At 41.2% G+C, this 19,131-nt stretch overlaps 2 protein-coding genes across 4 annotated transcripts in view; both read left to right on the top strand.

Moving 5' to 3' along the window:
* The window catches only part of LOC112257538 (zinc finger protein GLIS3), a 35,078-nt gene extending 33,850 nt beyond the window's left edge, over positions 1-1,228 (top strand). Inside the window, exons 9-10 of one of the 2 annotated variants that reach the window (XM_024431184.2) lie at positions 149-331; positions 438-1,228. In XM_024431184.2, coding sequence (XP_024286952.1) covers positions 149-331; positions 438-571 — 317 coding nt within the window. In that variant the 3' untranslated portion in view covers positions 572-1,228. Of the gene's footprint in view, positions 1-148; positions 332-437 lie in introns of those variants that run through there. The other variant, XR_002954588.2, reaches the window with a different exon arrangement.
* An 885-nt stretch (positions 1,229-2,113) lies between these two features.
* Positions 2,114-19,131, top strand: part of LOC112257539 (transcription factor RFX3-like) — a 37,616-nt gene continuing 20,598 nt past the window's right edge. For both annotated transcript variants that reach the window (XM_042326666.1, XM_042326665.1), the window contains exons 1-3: positions 2,114-2,270; positions 18,441-18,541; positions 18,680-18,771. In XM_042326666.1, coding sequence (XP_042182600.1) covers positions 18,446-18,541; positions 18,680-18,771 — 188 coding nt within the window. In that variant the 5' untranslated portion in view covers positions 2,114-2,270; positions 18,441-18,445. The remainder of the gene's footprint in view (positions 2,271-18,440; positions 18,542-18,679; positions 18,772-19,131) is intronic.

Genomic DNA, 19,131 nt, shown 5'->3' with positions numbered 1-19,131 from the left:
AAAATAAAGCCAAGTTGCTTCTGAAGAAATACAAATTAATGAAGATGAAAATAGGGAAACATCAGAGAATGAAAACAGATACTACAGTCTCCCCCTTCATCTATTCAGAAATTAAAATAACAAGAAGTACCTGTTCTTTTTTCCTCAGGTTTTAGTGGTCAGATCCAGATGGTGTACTCTCCATTATACAATAATGGTACACATAAATCCACCAAGCAGACAAACTCCTGTCACCTGATGGAGATCCCAGAGTTTGATGATAGCCTTTCTCCAACATTCACAACTCAGAACAGACTAGACATCTCCCAAAGAGCTCTGTCTGGGCTCACAGGTAATAAAGAGACACAAAGGACAATACAGTACATTACGGATCAACATGCATTCATTTGCATCTATCTTATAATAATGACTCTTGTGTGTTATTGTTGCATCCACAGTATATGACCTGCAGGGTGCATCACAGGATCTGCTTGTTAACCCAGTGCCAGTGATGTCAGAGGACGCTTATTTACATGTCAGTGCAGTGGACCGTTGCCCTAGCCAGCTCTCCTGTATCTACACTGAGGGGTGACGTCAACAAATCTACCTCTTTTCTAAAACAGATACTCTGTAATACAACTCGTACAACAACTATATTGTTCTTCAGCTACATGTTCCTTGACATTGACCTGAGTGTGATGCCCATCTTGGGTGAGAACTGTAGACAAGAGGGGACATTTAGTAGCTTTAATTAAATAGGCAAAATGAACATGTCCACATCACTTATTAACTGATATTAGTCAATGAACATTGTTTTCATCATGGCAAGTCATGATAATTCTGACATCTTTAGATGCTGTCTTCATTCAAGTCAGTATCATCAGATCTCAGAGTCTAAGCCCACGATGAAAGTGCCTCCTAAAGATTGTATACTGAAAACAAATCGCAGTTCTGTGGATGCCAATGATATTGAGATTTGGAGGATGTTTTTATGTTTACATTATTTGAATGCATTTGTACAGTTATATCAAAATATTGTCCCCCCTTTTATGGAATTACACAATGTAAATACCATAAGAAGCACATTGAAGGCATATGTGTGTTCTTTTTCAAATGGGTGTTGTTCTTCAAATGGGCGTTGTTCTTCATGAAACAGAATGTCCTTTGATAAATCAAATATATTTTTGTGGGAATATGTTGAGGAATCTGACTTGATTTATTGTTTTTTAATAAAAAATGTATGATTAAGCCTAGAGAAAATTTGAGTTTTTTGTAAGAAGGCATGTCTATCTACTGTTATACATAAATGTGTAACGTAAAAAGAAAGCTTGTCATTTATTACATTTAGTTGCATTGGTAGATGATGAAACCCTGACATGTTTAATTTGGTCCTAAAAAATAGAAATTGTTAATTAGTGACAAAGTCATTTATATTACAGAAGTAACCCCAGTAAAAAATCAAAAACCTATAAAAAAAAAGGCCCTTTATTGTTTGGATCGAATAAAGCAATTGTGCATTGAAAGGCATTGAGGGACCACTATTTAGACAGAAACTATAAAATGTCCCTCAATAACATAGACATTTGTCTAATAGTCTAATCATTTAATGAGATGATGTATATCACTAAAACACAATCTTTTTTATACATGATCTGTCTGTATCTTTCAAGCTTAGATTGTCTTAAAAATCACAGATGTGTGTGTGTGTGTGCAACAATGAGAGTGGGAGTTGCCTCCTTTCTTTGTTATCTCAACCACTCTTTACCACCCAGTGGTGCACGGTAGTCCCGCTTTGGGAAAACAACTTGATTCAATGAACTAATGTGATTATTAATACTGTTTTCCATGTTGTAATGTGCGCATAATGAACTATTCTATAACAATTACTTTTATCCGCAACTTTCATACATTAGATTAAATTACACATGAACAGTACACCCCTATCCACCTCAATGTTTGCAGAGCGGATGAGTAAATTGATGATTCCATATATTTATGATAACATCCTCCTTAATTAATTGCAATACCGCTTATAATACTAAAGCTGGTTTTCTTGTATCATATTTTTATTTTCTCAGCAGCACACCCATCCAACACGCCATCATTGTAGCTCCTCCTACAGAATACTCAGGTTAGGTTGCGCCCGGTGAGTTTTATAGCAACTGTTGCCCTGTGAGGCAGCGCCATAGTCACCGTAGTCCTGGCGACTGTAACCCACCAACAACAACAACCTCTCGTTCCATCATTACCACCACACCATCCTCATCCTCATCAACCAGTCCTCAGCCCAGGTTTGAATATACTTACTATTTATACCAGCATGTGTTTTCTCTAATTCACGCCAAATGATTATACTTTATAAAATGTCTACCGTGCTATTTTAAGCAAAGCAAATTCATATCTGCTCTCCTTTATTATGGTTAGCTAGCTGAGATAACGTTAATGTTATTTCCTTCCAGGTAACGCTAGAAAGCAATGTGCTTATTTGCGAAAGTAGCTAAACTAGCAAGCTAATAAACAACGTTTATACGCAAAATAAATCTTTTATGTTGCTAGCTTGCTAACGTTAGATATTCTATCCGAGTTTGCTGTGGCTCATCGGCCGTGCAATGACAGCTAACGCTAGCTAGCTTGTTTTGGCTAACGCTAGTTAGCAACTAGCTAGATACAGTCAGAGCAGGTGTCTGATTTGTGTGTTTCAATGACCATCGCCAACTTCCTGGTATGATGGCTGTCAAGATACCGCACATTTTCAGTAATATTATACGAAATATGGGTAGTTACTTGCTTTGGCATTTTAAATAAATTCGAGCTACCATGTTCATTCAGTAATTATTGCTAATTGAGGTTAGCAGTAGCTTTTCCCTTTTGTCTTTGCTTGCTAGCATACACTTGGTTAACCAGCTAGCTTCCTTTGTAGCTAGCGTTGCGGAGCAGGTGCCACAAAGGCTTCGGTAGCTAACCCTGTGTTAAGCGAGAGCGGCTAGCCAAGTTAGCTAGCTAAATACTTTAGCTAAACCTTTCAATGGTTATTGATTTCAGATTTTTTTAGTTGAATGTGTCGTCACAATCCATTACCCGTTAACCAGCTAGCTAGTTTCATAAGTCATAACCTATCTAGCTATGGCTAGCTAGCCAGTTTGAAATGCCTATGCTATGGCACAGAGCACTATCTAGCTAACGTTAGAATTGTTTAAGCTGATGCAAAAAGTAAAAGAAACGATAGCTATCACATTGACATTTAGTTACAGTTGTAGTGTGTGTGTCAGAGAGAGATGGAATTGTGCTGTGAGCAGGTAGAAGAGTGAAGTTGATAAGACAAAGCAAAGAAGTCTTTAAGACAAAGCACAAATAATAAATGCAGTCATCTATCAAATTTCTTTAATTGACAAGTTACATTAGGCTAATAACTGCTGTTTGGCAGATCAAAAACAAACTGAACCTGATGATGACAGGTGTTGTTTTTTTAAAGTTTTTTTTTTTTAGTTACTTGTGGGGTTGGGTAGGTAGCTAACTGATGGGTTAATGGCAGTGTAACCACCCTGTTTCAGCTGCGTTCTGGACTCACTGGCTGTGTTCCCCTGCTCAGATGTTGCATGCATCAGCCAATGGTTGCATGTTATGTCATTGACGGTGTCATTGACTGACAGATTGCTATAACATATGATATGGTTGGCTGATAGGTAAAATACCTATCCAGGCGTTGTAAGATCTGGCAGATGTCAGCAACAGCTGGACAGAGGAACGCACCCACTGATTCCACCAAGCAGGGGAAATGTGGCCTAAAACTTACTGCAAATGACAGTCATGTCTCTTTTTCTCACAGACATTCATGGCACGGGATACGAGGTTGATAACTTTTGAATATTAAATTCTAACTGGGATTGTACCTGGGGTTTTCAGATGTCATTTCGTTAGGCCTACATTCTCAGACCCGCCTTGAAAACGGAGAGCGGTATAGAGTAGAGGTCGACCGATTATGATTTTTCAACACTGATACCGATTATTGGAGGACCAAAAAAGTCGATACCGATTAATCTGCCAATTTTTTAAATTTGTAATAATGACAATTACAACAATACTGAATTAACACTTATTTTAACTTAATATAAAACATCAATAAAATCAATTTAGCCTCAAATAAATAATGAAACATGTTCAATTTGGTTTAAATAATGCAAAAACAAAGTGTTGGAGAAGAAAGTAATATGTGCCATGTAAAAAAATATGTGCCATGTAAAAATATTTGCCATGTAAAAAAGCTCATGTTTTAAGTTCCTTGCTTAGAACATGAGAACACATGAAAGTTGGTGGTTCCTTTTAACATGAGACTTCAATATTCCAAGGTAAGAGGTTTTAGGTTGTAGTTAATATAGTATTTATAGGACTATTTCTCTCTGTACCATTTGTATTTCATATACCTTTGACTATTGGATGTTCTTATAGGCACTTTAGTATTGCCAGTGTAACAATATAGCTTCCATCCCCCTCCTCGCCCCTACCTGGGCTCGAACCAGGAACACATCGACAACAGCCACACTCGAAGCATCGTTACCCATCGCTCTACTAAAGCCGCGGCCCTTGCAGCGCAAGGGGAATAACTACTCCAAATCTAAAAGCGAGTGAAGTTTGAAACAGTATTAGCGCACACCCAGCTAACTAGCTAGCCATTCACATTGGTTACACCAGCCATTAGGCTGATAGGCTTGAAGTCATAAACAGTGATGTGCTTGCAAAGAGCTGCTGGCAAAACGCACGAAAGTGCTGTTTGAATGAATGATTACGGGCCTGCTGCAGCTCAGACAGACTGCTCTATCAAATCAAACTTAATTATAACATAATAACACACAGAAATACGAGCCTTTGGTCATTAATATGATCGAATCCGGAAACTATCATTTCGAAAACAAAACGTTTATTATCTCAGTGAAATACGGAACCGTTCGGTATTTTATCGAACGGGTGGCAGCCCTAAGTCTAAATATTATTGTTACATTGCACAACCTTCAATGTATGTCATAATTACGTAAAATTCTGGCAAATTAGTTCGCAATGAGCCAGGCAGCCCAAACTGTTGCATATACCCTGACTCTGCGTGCAATGAACTCAAGAGAAATGACACAATTTCACCTGGTTAATATTGCCTGCTAAACTGGATTAGTAGTTATAACTAGTGATTATGATTGATTGTTTTTTTATAAGATAAGTTTAATGCTAGCTAGAAATTTACCTTGGCTTATACTGCATTCGCGTAACAGGCAGGCTACTTGTGGAGTGCAATGGTTAGAGCGTTGGACTAGTTAACTGTGCGGTTGCAAGATTGGAATCACTGGGCTGACAAGGTGAAAATCTGTCGTTCTGCCCCTGAACAAGGCAGTTAACCCACAGTTCCTAGGCAGTCATTGAAAATAAGAATGTGTTCTTAACTGACTTGCCTAGCTAAATAAAGGGTATACAAATTCAAATTAAAAAATGAAATAATCTGAAATCGGCGCCGATTGTTATGAAAACTTGAACCGGCCCTGATTAAGCGGCCATTCCGATTAATCTGTCAACTTCTAGTATAGAGTCGTCGGGACAATGAAAGGGGCAGCAGACAGTCAGGTTCTTAAAGCGGGAATTATTATTGTATCTGGAATAGACTGGCTGGCGTTGTAGTAATTATCAGGGCTATATCCCAGTTCTCTCCAACAACGCATCATTAAAAAGGTTTTGAACACCTTTTTACTCTCTCAAACCTCTGCAATTTGCATTAAGGTGCACCACACTTTTTATTCATCTGCAACATGGAAATATCCTAGCCATCTTTGCACTGAATGCTAGTTTGGTGTTTGCTCAGTCAAGAGCGGTGTATAGGCCCTGCTGCCCAGATTAAAAAAATATATATATATCCACTCATGCTACTCCTTACCGATAGACCATTTTTTACTTGATCAATTATAGGCTACATTATTGTATAATTGTTCACAGCAAATATATAGATTATCAGTTTCCTCCTAGTGATTTTGAGGCTATTATGTCCTCTTGGATGATCATTATAGATGGATTTGGACCCCTCTGCGAGGAAGGGAAAGCACCAGGTTTCTTTACGTTGCATTATCCTTCTTAACAGTCAGGTCCACTGGGAGTTCGCTGCAGCCAGCCGCAGCCCTCTGGCCCTGCTAGGGGAGAGGAACAGGTGTGTGTGGAGATGTGGGTCCCCTGACCCTAATTGTTTGTGAGCTCCCTCACATTACCTTCCCCTGACAAACAAGCCAAGAAATGACTGTTATAGTGCCTTCAGAGAGTATTCACACCCCTTGACTTTTTCCACATTTTGTGATTACAAAATGAGATTAAAATCTAGTTGATTGTCTTTTTTGTGTGTCAGCAATCGACACAATGCTCTAACGTGAAAGTGGAAGAACAATTCTAAAATTTATAAAACAGAATAATAATATGTGTGTGTGTGTGATATATACAGTGGGGAGAACAAGTATTTGATACACTGCCGAATTTGCAGGTTTTCCTACTAACAAAGCATGTAGAGGTCTAATTTTTATCATAGGTACACTTCAACTGTGAGAGACGGAATCTAAAACAAAAATCCAGAAAATCACATTGTATGATTTGTAAGTATTTAATTTGCATTTTATTGCATGACATAAGTATTTGATCACCTACCAACCAGTAAGAATTCCAGCTCTCACAGACCTGTTAGTTTTTCTTTAAGAATCCCTCCTGTTCTCCACTCATTACCTGTATTAACTGCACCTGTTTGAACTTGTTACCTGTATAAAAGACACCTGTCCACACACTCAATCTAACAGAATCCAACCTCTCCACAATGGCCAAGACCAGAGAGCTGTGTAAGGACATCAGGGATAAAATTGTAGACCTGCACAAGGCTGGGATGGGCTACAGGACAATAGGCAAGCAGCTTGGTGAGAAGACAACAACTGTTGGCGCAATTATTAGATAATGGAAGAAGTTCAAGATGACGGTCAATCAACCTCAGTCTAGGGCTCCATGCAAGATCTCACCTCGTGGGGCATCAATGATCATGAGGGAGGTGAGGGATCAGCCCAGAACTACATGGCAGGACCTGGTCAATGACCTGAAGAGAGCTGGGACCACAGTCTCAAAGAAAACCATTAGTAACACACTACGCCGTCATGAATTCAAATCCTGCAGCGCACGCAAGGTCCCCCTGCTCAAGCCAGTGCATGTCCAGGCCTGTCTGAAGTTTGCCAATGACCATCTGGATGATCCAGATGAGGAATGGGAGAAGGTCATGTGGTCTGATGAGACAAAAATAGAGCTTTGTGGTCTAAACTCCACTCGCCGTGTTTGGAGGAAGAAGAAGGATGAGTACAACCCCAAGAACACCATCCCAACGTGAAGCATGGAGGTGGAAAAACCATTCTTTGGGGATGCTTTTCTGCAAAGGGGACAGGACGACTGCACCGTATTGAGGGGAGGATGGATGGGGCCATGTATCGCAAGATCTTGGCCAACAACCTCCTTCCCTCAGTAAGAACATTGAAGATGGGTCGTGGCTGGGTCTTCCTAGCCAGTCTCCAGACCTGAACCCAAAAGAAAATCTTTGGAGGGAGATGAAAGTCCGTATTGCCCAGTGACAGCCCCGAAACCTGAAGAATCTGGAGAAGGTCTGTATGGAGGAGTGGGCCAAAATCCCTGCTGCAGTATGTGCAAACCTGGTCAAGAACTACAAGAAACATATGATCTCTGTAATTGCATTGCAAACAAATGTTTCTGTACCAAATATTAAGTTCTGCTTTTCTGATGTATCAAATACTTATGTCATGCAATAAAATGCAAATTAATTACTTGAAAATCATACAATGTGATTTTCTGGATATTTGTTTTAGATTCCGTCTCACAGTTGAAGTGTACCTATGATAAAAATTACAGACCTCTACATGCTTTGTAAGTAGGAAACACTGACGATTTTGCAGGTTATCAAATACTTGTTCTCCCCACTGTGTGTGTGTGTGTGTGTGTGTGTGTGTGTGTGTGTGTGTATATATATATATATATATATATATACACACACACACACACACACAGTGGGGCAAAAAGTATTTCGTCAGCCACCAATTGTGCAAGTTCTCCCACTTAAAAAGATGAGAGAGGCCTGTAATTTTCATCATAGGTACACTTCAACTATGACGACCAAGCTTGGTGGGTGACCCTCTCTTGGCAGGTTTGTTGTGGTGCCATATTCTTTCCATTTTTTAATAATGGATTTAATGGTGCTCCGTTGGATGTTTCTGATTTTTTTTTTTTTTAGAACCCAACCCTGATCTGTTCTTCTCCACAACTTTGTCCCTGACCTGTTTGGAGAGCTCCTTGGTCTTCATGGTGCCGCTTGCTTGGTGGTGCCCTTTGCTTAGTGGTGTTGCAGACACTGGGGCCTTTCAGAACAGGTGTGTGTGTGTGTGTGTGTGTGTGTGTGTGTGTGTGTAATATAAATATACTAAGATCATGTGACAGATCATATGACACTTAGATTGCACATAGGTGAACTTAATTAATTAAATAATGTGACTACTGAAGGTAATTGGTTGGACCAGATCTTATTTAAGGGCTTCATAACAAAGGGCGTGAATACATATCCACGCACCACTTTTCTGTTTTTTTTTATTTTGGGGAATTTATTTTTTGGACTATTTTGTGTATGTCCATTACATGAAATCCAAATAAAAATCCCTTAAATTACAGGTTGTAATGCAACTAAATAGGAAAAACGCCCCTGGGGATGAATACTTTTGCAAGTGTGTGTGTGTCTGTTTTGAGCATTGCTTGACAACCATTTTCAGGTCAGATTTAAGTCCAAGCTGTAACTCTGCCATTCAGGAACATTCAGTCTTGGTACGTACAGGGCATTTGGTAAGTATTCAGACCCCTTCCCCTTTTCTACGTGACAGACTTATTCTAAAATTGTTATTTTTTTAATGTTCCCTCTTCTACACACAATACCCCATTTTGACAAAGCTAAAACAGATTTGTATTACAAATAAAAAACAAATACCTTATTTACAAGTATTCAGACCCTTTGCTATGAGACTCAAAATTGAGCTCTGGTGATCAATAAAATAAGGATGCATTCTTGAGATGTTTCTACAACTTGATTAGAGTCCACTTGTGGTAAATTCAATTGATTGGACATGATTTGGAAAGGCGCACACCTGTCTATATAAGGACCCACAGTTGACGGTGCATGTCAGAGCAAAAACCAAGCCATAAGGTTGAAGGAATTGTCTGTAGAGCTCCAAGACAGGATTGTGTCGAGGCACATATCTGGGGAAGGGTACCAAAACATTTCTACAGCATTGAAGGTCCCCAAGAACACAGTGGCCTCCGTCATTCTTAAATGGAAGAAGTTTGAACCACCAAGACTCTTCCTAGAGTTGGCTGCCAAGCCAAACGGAGCAATTGGTGGAGGAGGGCCTTGGTCAGGGAGGTGACCAAGAACCCAATGGTCACTCTGACAGAGATCCAGAATTCCTCTGTGGAGATGGAGGAACCTTCCAGAAGGACAACCATCTCTGCAGCACTCTACCAATCAGGCCTTTATGGTAGAGTGGCCAGATGGAAGCCACTACTCAGTAAAAGGCACATGACAGCCTGTTTGGAGTTTGCCAAAAGGCACCTAAAGGACTCTCAGATCATGAGAAACAAGATTCTCTGGTCTGATGAAACCCAAGATTGAACTCTTTGGCTGGAATGCCAAGCGTCACGTCTGGAGGAAACCTGGCACCATCCCTAGGGATATTCCCTATAGTGAAGCATGGTGGTGGCAGCAACATGCTGTGGTGATGTTCTGCAGGAGCTGGGAGACTAGTCAGGATAGAGGGAATGATTAACGGTGCAAAGTACAGAGAAATCCTTGATGAAAACCTGCCCCAACGCGCTCAGGACTTCAGACTAGGGTGAAGGTTCACCTTCCAACATGGCAATGACCCTAAGCACACAGCCAAGACAACACAAGTGGCTTCGGGACAAGTCTCTGAATGTCCTTGAGTGGTCCAGCCAGAGCCCGGACTTGAACCTGATCGAACATCTCTGGAGAGACCTGAAATTAGCTGTGCAGCGATGCTCCCCATCCAACCTGACAGAGCTTGAGAGGATCTGCAGAGAAGAGTACGAGAAACTCTCCAATAACGGTTGTGCCAAGCGTGTAGCATCATACCCAAGAAGACTCGATCGCTGCCAAAGGTGCTTAAACAAAGTATTGAGTAAAGGGTCTGAATACTTATGTAAATGTGATATTTCAGTTTATTTTTTATTTGCAAACATTTTATTTTTCATTATGGGGTATTGTGTGTAGATTAATGAGGGGAAATATCTACATACAATACCCCATAATAACAAAGCAAAAACACGTTTTTAACCTAAAACACAATTTGCTAAATTATTGACCTCCTGAAAGGTGATTTCATCTCCCGCTGTCTGGAGGAAGCAGACTAAACCATGTTTTCCTCTAGGATTTTGCCTAGCTCCATTCCGTTTCTTTGTTATCCGGAAAAACTTCCCCAGTCCTTTAACGACGACAACATGACGCAGCCATCACAATGAAAATATGGAGAGTGGTACTCAGTAGTGTGTATTGGATTTGCCCTAAACATAACACTTTGTATTCAGGACATTAAGTTAATTTCTTTGCCACATGTTTTGCAGTATTACTTTTGTGCTGCCTTGTTGAAAACAGGATGCATGTTTTGGAATATTTTAATTCTGAACAGGCTTCCTTCTTCTTTTCACTCTGTCAATTAGGTTAGTATTGTGGAGTAACTACAATGTTGTTGATCCATCCTCAGTTATCTCCTATCACAGCCATTAAACTCTGTTACTGTTTTAAAGTCACCATTGGCCTCATGGTGAAATCCCTGAGTGTTTTTCTTCCTCTCCGACAACGGAGTTAGTAAGGACGCCTATATCGACTGGGTGTATTGATAATAACTTGTGTAATTAATAACTTCACCATGCTCAAAGAAGTATTCGATGTCTGCTTTTTTATTTGTTTCCCATCTACCAATAGATGCCTTTGTGAGGCATTGGAAAACTTCCCTGGTCTTTGTGTTTTGAAATTCACTGCTCAATACATAATTGTATGTGTGCGGTACAGAGATGAGGTAGTCATTCATAAATCTTGTTAAACGTTGTTATTATTGCACACAGTGTGTCTATGCAAGGTATGTGACTTGTTTACTCCTGAACATATTTAGGCTTGCCACAACAAAGGGGTTGAATACGAATTACTCGACATTTCAGATTTTCATTTTTGATTAATTTGTAAACATTTCAAAAACATAATTCCACTTTGACATTATGGGTTATTGTGTGTAGGCCAGTGACAAAAAAACTAGATATTAAATTGTCCATCATTACTGCAGTGCTTCTCAAAATAAAATAATTTCAATCTTACCTTTATAGCATTGCAAGCTACATCAAGAAATCTGTTACGTCATATTCCACTGAATGTGTTGTGTGGGCCCTGATGCATTAAGAAACCTCTGCAGGCATCAATTCCAAATGAACAGACTGGCAAAAGCAACATCGGGAAAACAATTAATTTAAATGAATAAATTACAACGAATTAGCTTAATGATTATTTGCACAGCTTGATTTTTAGAAGTTATTGCTGTGATCTGAGGACTCTAGTTCTAAATCACGAGCATCTGAAAGTCTGTCTTTTGACACTTGTTGTTCTACATTGTTCATATAGGACCCATTAGTTATAGGCTAGGCCTATTTCGTAGGAACATGCAACCACTGTCGTGTGTGTGTGACTCCCTCCTCTTGATTTATATTCAGCCGATTCCTCCCCTCTCCATAGATGTTTAAGGCAACACACACACGCACCTCTGTGGACAGAGGACAGGATGTCAGAAACGGCTAGTTATCAGATCACATTACCACTTACCTGAAGTCAGGTGTAGGGCAAAAATAGGACCATGCCACCTGTTCCCTGGATCCTGTTCCATTTCCAATCACTTAAAGAGCAGCTGATTCATTCAATTATTCATCCATCCATTTTCATAGCTTAGCAGCATAAACTGTGTGTTTTGTTCTCTTATCTACATGCACAGCAGCCTGTGTACACTACATGTGGATCAGACATTGTTGACCGAACAGGAGACCTTCCCATGTTTAAATAAGCCCACCTCTGTCTGTCATCTCATTGTGTTTTTACATGACAAGGTGTACTGTATCAGTGTTCCATAATTGTAAGGGAAAAAGGGAGGCTGACTCGGGTGGTGCTAGCACATGAGCATATATAATACATTGACGTAACTCCGATTTTAAGGTGTTTACGTGTCCTACTAATTCAAAAAATTGCTCAGAAAACCAGGTGTTTTAATAGGCGCATGCTTTCCTTTGATTATGATCGTACGCTGATTTAAGATAGTTATGTTAACCACCTTATTGTGCTTAATGCCATACTCCGTCTACTACCATAATCATTTTAAAACTAGATTATTGGTGTGCATGGAAACTTACTCATTACCACATAGGTCTAACATGATGCATGCCTCTTTATTTGGGGTTGCCTTTCTTCCACAGTGTTACAACCCCTTTCCCCAAAACATGTTGTTTCAGGACATTCATCAATACATTTTTAGGTTTTGGACAATCCACTTGCTATCAGTCTCAAATGGATATAGGAGGCATCAGTATTTTAGACTTTCAACATAATGTATTCATTTTGGTTACGTCATTCAAGTTGCTCCTTTATTGGCTCTGATAATGTGATGACATCTTGCTCTGATGTAATAGCCCTCCCCATTTCCTCAGCTGTCAGCCAAATTGGGGGGAAGGAGCCGGGAAGGGTGAAGGAGAGGCTACGCGAGTCTTGCCCTCCTCAGTGGCCTTTGTTTCTACGTGGCTTTGTAGAACATGCAGTTGCTCAGTGGAGCACAGCGCTTAAGTGGGCCACAGGGGAGTGAGAGCAGGCTGAACAAAGTGCCTAGGGATGGGGGGGGTGTAAGGGGCGGCAGGTGCCCTGTTTACATCCAGAAAGTCATTCCTCTCCTTGTCTCCTAATCATCAGGGGTCTCGTCAGGGGCAGGCTGCAGGGAGCAGGTGGGCTTTGTGTAGTATAGTCAGACAGGGCCCTGCACTTTAGCTCTCCTTTGGCAGAGTGCATGGAGCAGAAGAAAAATGGAACCTGTAGAGACTAGAGGAGAGAGCGTGACCTGCAGGTAACCTCTGGATCCATCACTTAGCCATGTCAGCATCATCTCCCTGGCACTGACCGTCACTGTCAAGTTAGTTTCTGTTGTCTGCTTTATTCCTAGCACCGCCCTGTGGTCAGTTACCTGGGCTTTTGGAGCTTTTTACACCATGTTGTCAGGCTATCAGCAGAACATATGGAAAGTTAACTGAGAGACATTAACGAATCATCAACGAATCAGAGATGGAACAATAAGTGAATTAAGTCATATAGGATTTTCATCTTCGCTGGATTCTGAGAGCTCTTCAACATGTTGAAAGTCTTTCTGCCTTGGGTTGTATCAACTGGCTAATACATTACAGAAACAAGGGGAATACTTCAACCCCTGCCGCACCATAAAAGTATAGGCTATGTTCCTTCCACTGAGAGGTTTCAGTTTGAAAGTCGTGACTGACGGCAGAACAACAGCAGCAGAATGTTCTGCCAGGTCTCTGGTTCTTTCTGTGAACAGCATGGAACCACCTGTCTGAATCAGTGCTCAACTGTTTCAGTTTTTTAGCAATAAAGGATGGGGGGAAAATCCTATTCAATCCAGCCTCTTGAGTTGAATGGGAATGATGTCGATCTCTGTGCATTCAGACCACAACACCTGTTAACCTCCGGTATATCACTAAAGATGAACAGAGAGAGAGATGGTGCAGGCAAGGCAGACCCTGGAGAGATGCAGAGCTATTAGGAGACAGTTTAATTAACCAGGAGAGGCTTGGTCATGGAAACTAAGTTGAGCAGAAGAGGGGGGAGGAGGAGGAGGGGGGAGACCACCACGGAGGAGGAGGAGAGGTGGCTGTTCTATGATTAGCCTACATGCAGCGTTACTGTGAATGTCTCCCTCTGCCCAAGTCCTCATCTCACTATAGCTCTGTGTGTTCAAGGTTTGGTCGTTAGCCAATAAAGGTGGATTCTAAATCACTGACACCCTGCATTTTGGGAACCTATGGATGTGTTCTAATGCAGAGGTGAGAGAACGAGGTAAAAAAAAACGTGGTTTGACAGTGGACATGACCAGATTTTCACAAAATTAACCTAAATGTGTTTGGCAATAAATAAATCAAAAGATACAATGAATGATACAAAACAGTTGGAAGTTGGAAGTTGTAAAGAAATCCAGATTTGTGAGAGCAGAGACTGAAAGTGCAGCTCATTAGGGCTGTTAAATATTAACTTGATTTTATTGCTATGAACACAGAGACAGGAACTCGCTGCTTGGACCACTGACTCATACACTACCTTAGTGACCTGAGTACATTCTGTACTGCTGGCCACAGTTGCATGTTGCATGAGTACAGCAGCTATAATATCACAGGTACAGTCAGTGTGATGGGTTCCTAGTACCGTGTGACTTACTGGAGCAATTAGGGTTAAGTGTCTTACTCGAGTACATTGGCAGATTGTTCATCTAGTCAGCTCCGGGACTCGAACCAGCGACCTTATTGGTTACTGGCCCAACACTTTTAACCGCTAAGCTACCTGCCATTTCTATGGTACTGTGAATGTAAAAGTGAATGTTGTGCATAGACGATTGGCACAGAAGCTTACTTCCTGTCTTGCCAGGATCTGAATGATCACTGTTCATTAGTCAACCTGTATATTATAATAATCATATTATAGTTATTGTCAAATCATCAAGGATTTTTGTCTCTGTGAGGTGATATTGATTTTCAAATCCCAGACCCATGAAAACAAAAAGGAGAGCCGCACATTCTAGGAGCTCAGATGCAATAATTGAATAATCTAATATCCAACGTTTGGACAGACACGCTGTCTTCATCAGGGTATAATGACAAACACTGCGGGTCACTAGTTTATATAGTTTCAAAGGACACACGGGTGTCTGTGATCATGGCCGGGTGTGGCTTGATGTCATTGGTTGATTTACAGATATAAATAGAACATATAAAATAGATACAATTTGGCTACATAAGCCTACAAATATTTACAATGAATATCAAAATCACAATAATCACAAGAATGGCTTCAGATCGAAGGGTCTTTAAATGAATGATCCAGGCAGCCTCTTGTTTTAACAATAAATTGTCGAGGTCACCCTCTCTCCTAGGGAGGGTGACATGTTCGATGCCGATATAACGTAGGGACAATATAGTGGTTTGCTTTCAAAAAGTGGACCGTCACTGGGTATGTCAAGATTTTGCACGTGATGGTGCTACGATGCTCCAAGATTTTTACTTTTAATTCGCGCTTCGTTTTACCAACCTCATTTTTACCACAATAACAAGTTATAAGATAAATAACTACCTGAGGATGTGAGCATGTGATAACACCTTTTGATTGGGATCTCCTCCCCTGTTTTGGGGTGTTTTGAAGGATCTACAATGGCTATGCATTGAGCACAGCCATTACATCTGTAGTTTCCATCCAGTAGGGGTGCAAATAGATGTTGTTCAGGGATATTCTGAGTTTACCACCTGATCTCTGAGATTTCTGGAGAATTTCTAGCCGTCTTTCGGACGGGACGTTAAACAGGTGTCCTGACTCTGGTCACTAGAGGCTAGGCCACTCCAGGACCTTAATGTGCTTCTTCGTGAGCCATTCCTTTGTTGCCTTGGCCGTGTGTTTTGGGTCATTGTCATGCTGGAATACCCATCCACGACCCATTTTCAGTGCCCTGGCTGAGGGAAGGAGGTTCTCACCCAAGATTTGACGGTACATGGACCCGTCCGTCGTCCCTTTTGATGCGGTGAAGTTGTCCTGTCCCCTTAGCAAAATAAACACCCCCAAAGCATAATGTTTCCACCTCCATGTTTGACGGTGGGGATGGTGTTCTTGGGGTCATAGGCAGCATTCCTCCTCCTCCAAACACTGTGAGTTGAGTTGATGCCAAAGAGCTCCGTTTTGGTCTCATCTGACCACAACACTTTCACCCAGTTGTCCTCTGAATCATTCAGATGTTCATTGGCAAACTTCAGACTAGAGATCGACCGATTAATCGGAATGGCCGGTTAATTAGGGACGATTTTCAAGTTTTCATAACAATCGGAAATCTGTATTTTTGGGTGCCAATAAAAATATATTTTTTATTATTTAAAAAAAAAACTTTTATTTAACTAGGCAAGTCAGCTAAGAACACATTCTTATTTTCAATGACGGCCTAGGAACGGTGGGTTAACTGCCTCGTTCAGGGGCAGAACGACAGATTTTCACCTTGTCAGCTCGGGGGACCCAATCTCGCAACCTTACAGTTAACTAGTCCAACGCAATAACGACCTGCCTCTTTCTCGTTGCACTCCACAAGGAGACTGCCTGTTACGCGAATGCAGTAAGCCAAGGTAAGTTGCTAGCTAGCATTAAACATATCTTATAAAAAACAATCAATCTTAATCACTAGTTAACTACACATGGTTGATGATATTACTAGATATTATCTAGCATGTCCTGCGTTGCATATAATCTGACTGAGCATACAAGTATCTGACTGAGCGGTGGTAGGCAGAAGCAGGCGCGTAAACATTAATTCAAACAGCACTTTCGTGCATTTTGCCAGCAGCTCTTCGTTGTGCGTCAAGCAATGCACTGTTTATGACTTCAAGCCTATCAACTCCTGAGATGAGGCTGGTGTAACCCGAAGTGAAATGGCTAGCTAGTTAGCACGCGCTAATAGCGTTTCAAATGTCACTAAAAGAGAGAGGGATGGAAGCTATACTGTTACACTGGCAATACTAAAGTGCCTATAAGAACATCTAATAGTCGCAAGGAATATGAAATACAGATGGTATAGAGGGAAATAGTCCTATAATTCCTGTAATAACTACAACCTAAAACTTCTTACCTGGGAATATTGAAGACTCGTGTTAAAAGGAACCACCAGCGTTCATATGTTCTCATGTTCTGAGCAAGGAACTGAAACGTTAGCTTTCTTACATAGCACATATTGCACTTTTACTTTCTTCTCCAACACTTTTTGTTTTTTGCATTATTTAAACCAAATTGAATGTTTCATTATTTACTTGAGGCTAAATTGATTTTAATGCATTATATTAAGTTAAAATAAGTGTTCATTCAGTATTGTTGTAATTGTCATTATTACAAATAAATAATTAAAATTCGGCCGATTAATCGGTATTGGCTTCTTTTTTTCTCTCCTTTTTCCCCCCCACCTTTATTTAACCAGTTAGGCAAGTTGAGAACAAGTTCTCATTTACAATTGCGACCTTTTTGGTCCTCCAATAATCGGTATCGGCGTCGAAAAATCGTAATCGGTCTACCTCTACTTCAGACGGGCATGTATAGGTGCTTTCTTGAGCAGGGGGACCTTGCGGGCGCTGCAGGATTTCAGTCCTTCACGGCGTAGTGTATTACCAATTGTTTTGTTGGTGACTATGGTCCTAGCTGCCCTGAGATCATTGACAAAATCCTCCCGTGTAGTTCTGGGCTGATTCCTCACCGTTCTCATGATCATTGCAACTCCACGAGGCGAGATCTTGCATGGAGCCCCAGGCCGAGGGAGATTGACAGTTCTTTTGTGTTTCTTCCATTTGCGAATAATCGCACCAACTGTTGTCACCTTCTCACCAAGCTGCTTGGCAATGGTATTGTAGCCCATTCCAGCCTAGTGTAGGTCTACAATCTTGTCCCTGACATCCTTGGAGAGCTCTTTGGTCTTGGCCATGGTGGAGAGTTGGAATCTGATTGATTGCTTCTGTGGACAGGTGTCTTTTATACAGGTAACAAACTGAGATTTGGAGCACTCCCTTTAAGAGTGTGCCCCTAATCTCAGCTCGTTACCTGTATAAAAGACACCTGGGAGCCAGAAATATTTCTGATTGAGAGGGGGTCAAATACTTTTTTGACGTGCATTTTCTGGATTTTTTTTTGTTGTTATTCTGTTTCTCACTGTTCAAATAAACATACCATTAAGATTATAGACTCAACATTTCTTTGTCAGTGGGCAAAGGTACAAAATCAGCAGGGGATCAAATACTTTTTTCCCTCACTGTATAATAATAATATTGGTAAATCATCTAGGATTTATGTAATATTGATTTTATACTCCCAGACCCAGACACTCCTTTTCATGAATTGTTCTGGTACTGTATATGCAAACCAAACTGAGAAGAAGGTTGCTTGTAAGAGTTCGTTGCAGTGGAGTTTGTTTAGCCACTGTGGTGCTAGGCCAGAGTTCAGAGCTTGTGGCTTGCTATAGTCCCCTCCGTCTATGGCTCTGGTCGTACCCAGTTGACCAATGTGTCCTCTCTCTCTTCTGCAGGCGCTATGCAGACCCCTGAGGCAGGCGCTGAATCCGCCTCCACTGTCCACACCGCTGTGCCTGTGCAGCCTGCAGGCTCCGCCCAGCAGGTGTCCTCTCAGGTGTGTGTGTGTGTGTGTGTGTGTGTGTGTGTGTGTGTGTGTGTGTGTGTGTGTGTGTGTGTGTGTGTGTGTGTGTGTGTGTGTGTGTGTGTGTGTGAAAGTGAGATTTGTATCTAACGCTTCACTGTGTTGTTGCAGGCCCAGACTGTTCAACAGGTTCAGCATGTATACCCAGCACAACCGGTGCAGTACGTGGAGGAGAACAGTGGCGTCTATACCAACGGGAACATGTGAGTGTTTCGTGTTGTTCACCCATTTTTTGCCACCCCTCTGCTGCAGTGGCACTATACATAGTTGCTTTAATGTATTCTCTGTAGTCAATGGCAACAGCTAAAGTCACTTCACAGCAGCATTTCTGCCACACAAACATGGCAGGGGCAGTACAAGCACAGTGAAGTACTGTTTGAATATGTGCAGTCACCTGGAGATGACCAGGAGTATCTAGAAGTGCTACGGAGTCTTCTCCTGGGCTTGGGGGACAGGATACACTCTACTGACTAGCCCAGGCTGTGCCTGTCCCATAGTGACAGACTCACAGTCACACAGCGGTCTCTGAGGGAGGGGCTCAGGGAGGGGTACAGCCAGGCTAA

This window comes from Oncorhynchus tshawytscha, linkage group LG09 (assembly GCF_018296145.1).
Source record: "Oncorhynchus tshawytscha isolate Ot180627B linkage group LG09, Otsh_v2.0, whole genome shotgun sequence".
Lineage (NCBI taxonomy): Eukaryota > Metazoa > Chordata > Actinopteri > Salmoniformes > Salmonidae > Oncorhynchus > Oncorhynchus tshawytscha.
The sequence above is the reverse complement of the archived record's forward strand: the minus strand, read 5'-3'. Positions and strand labels throughout refer to the sequence as shown.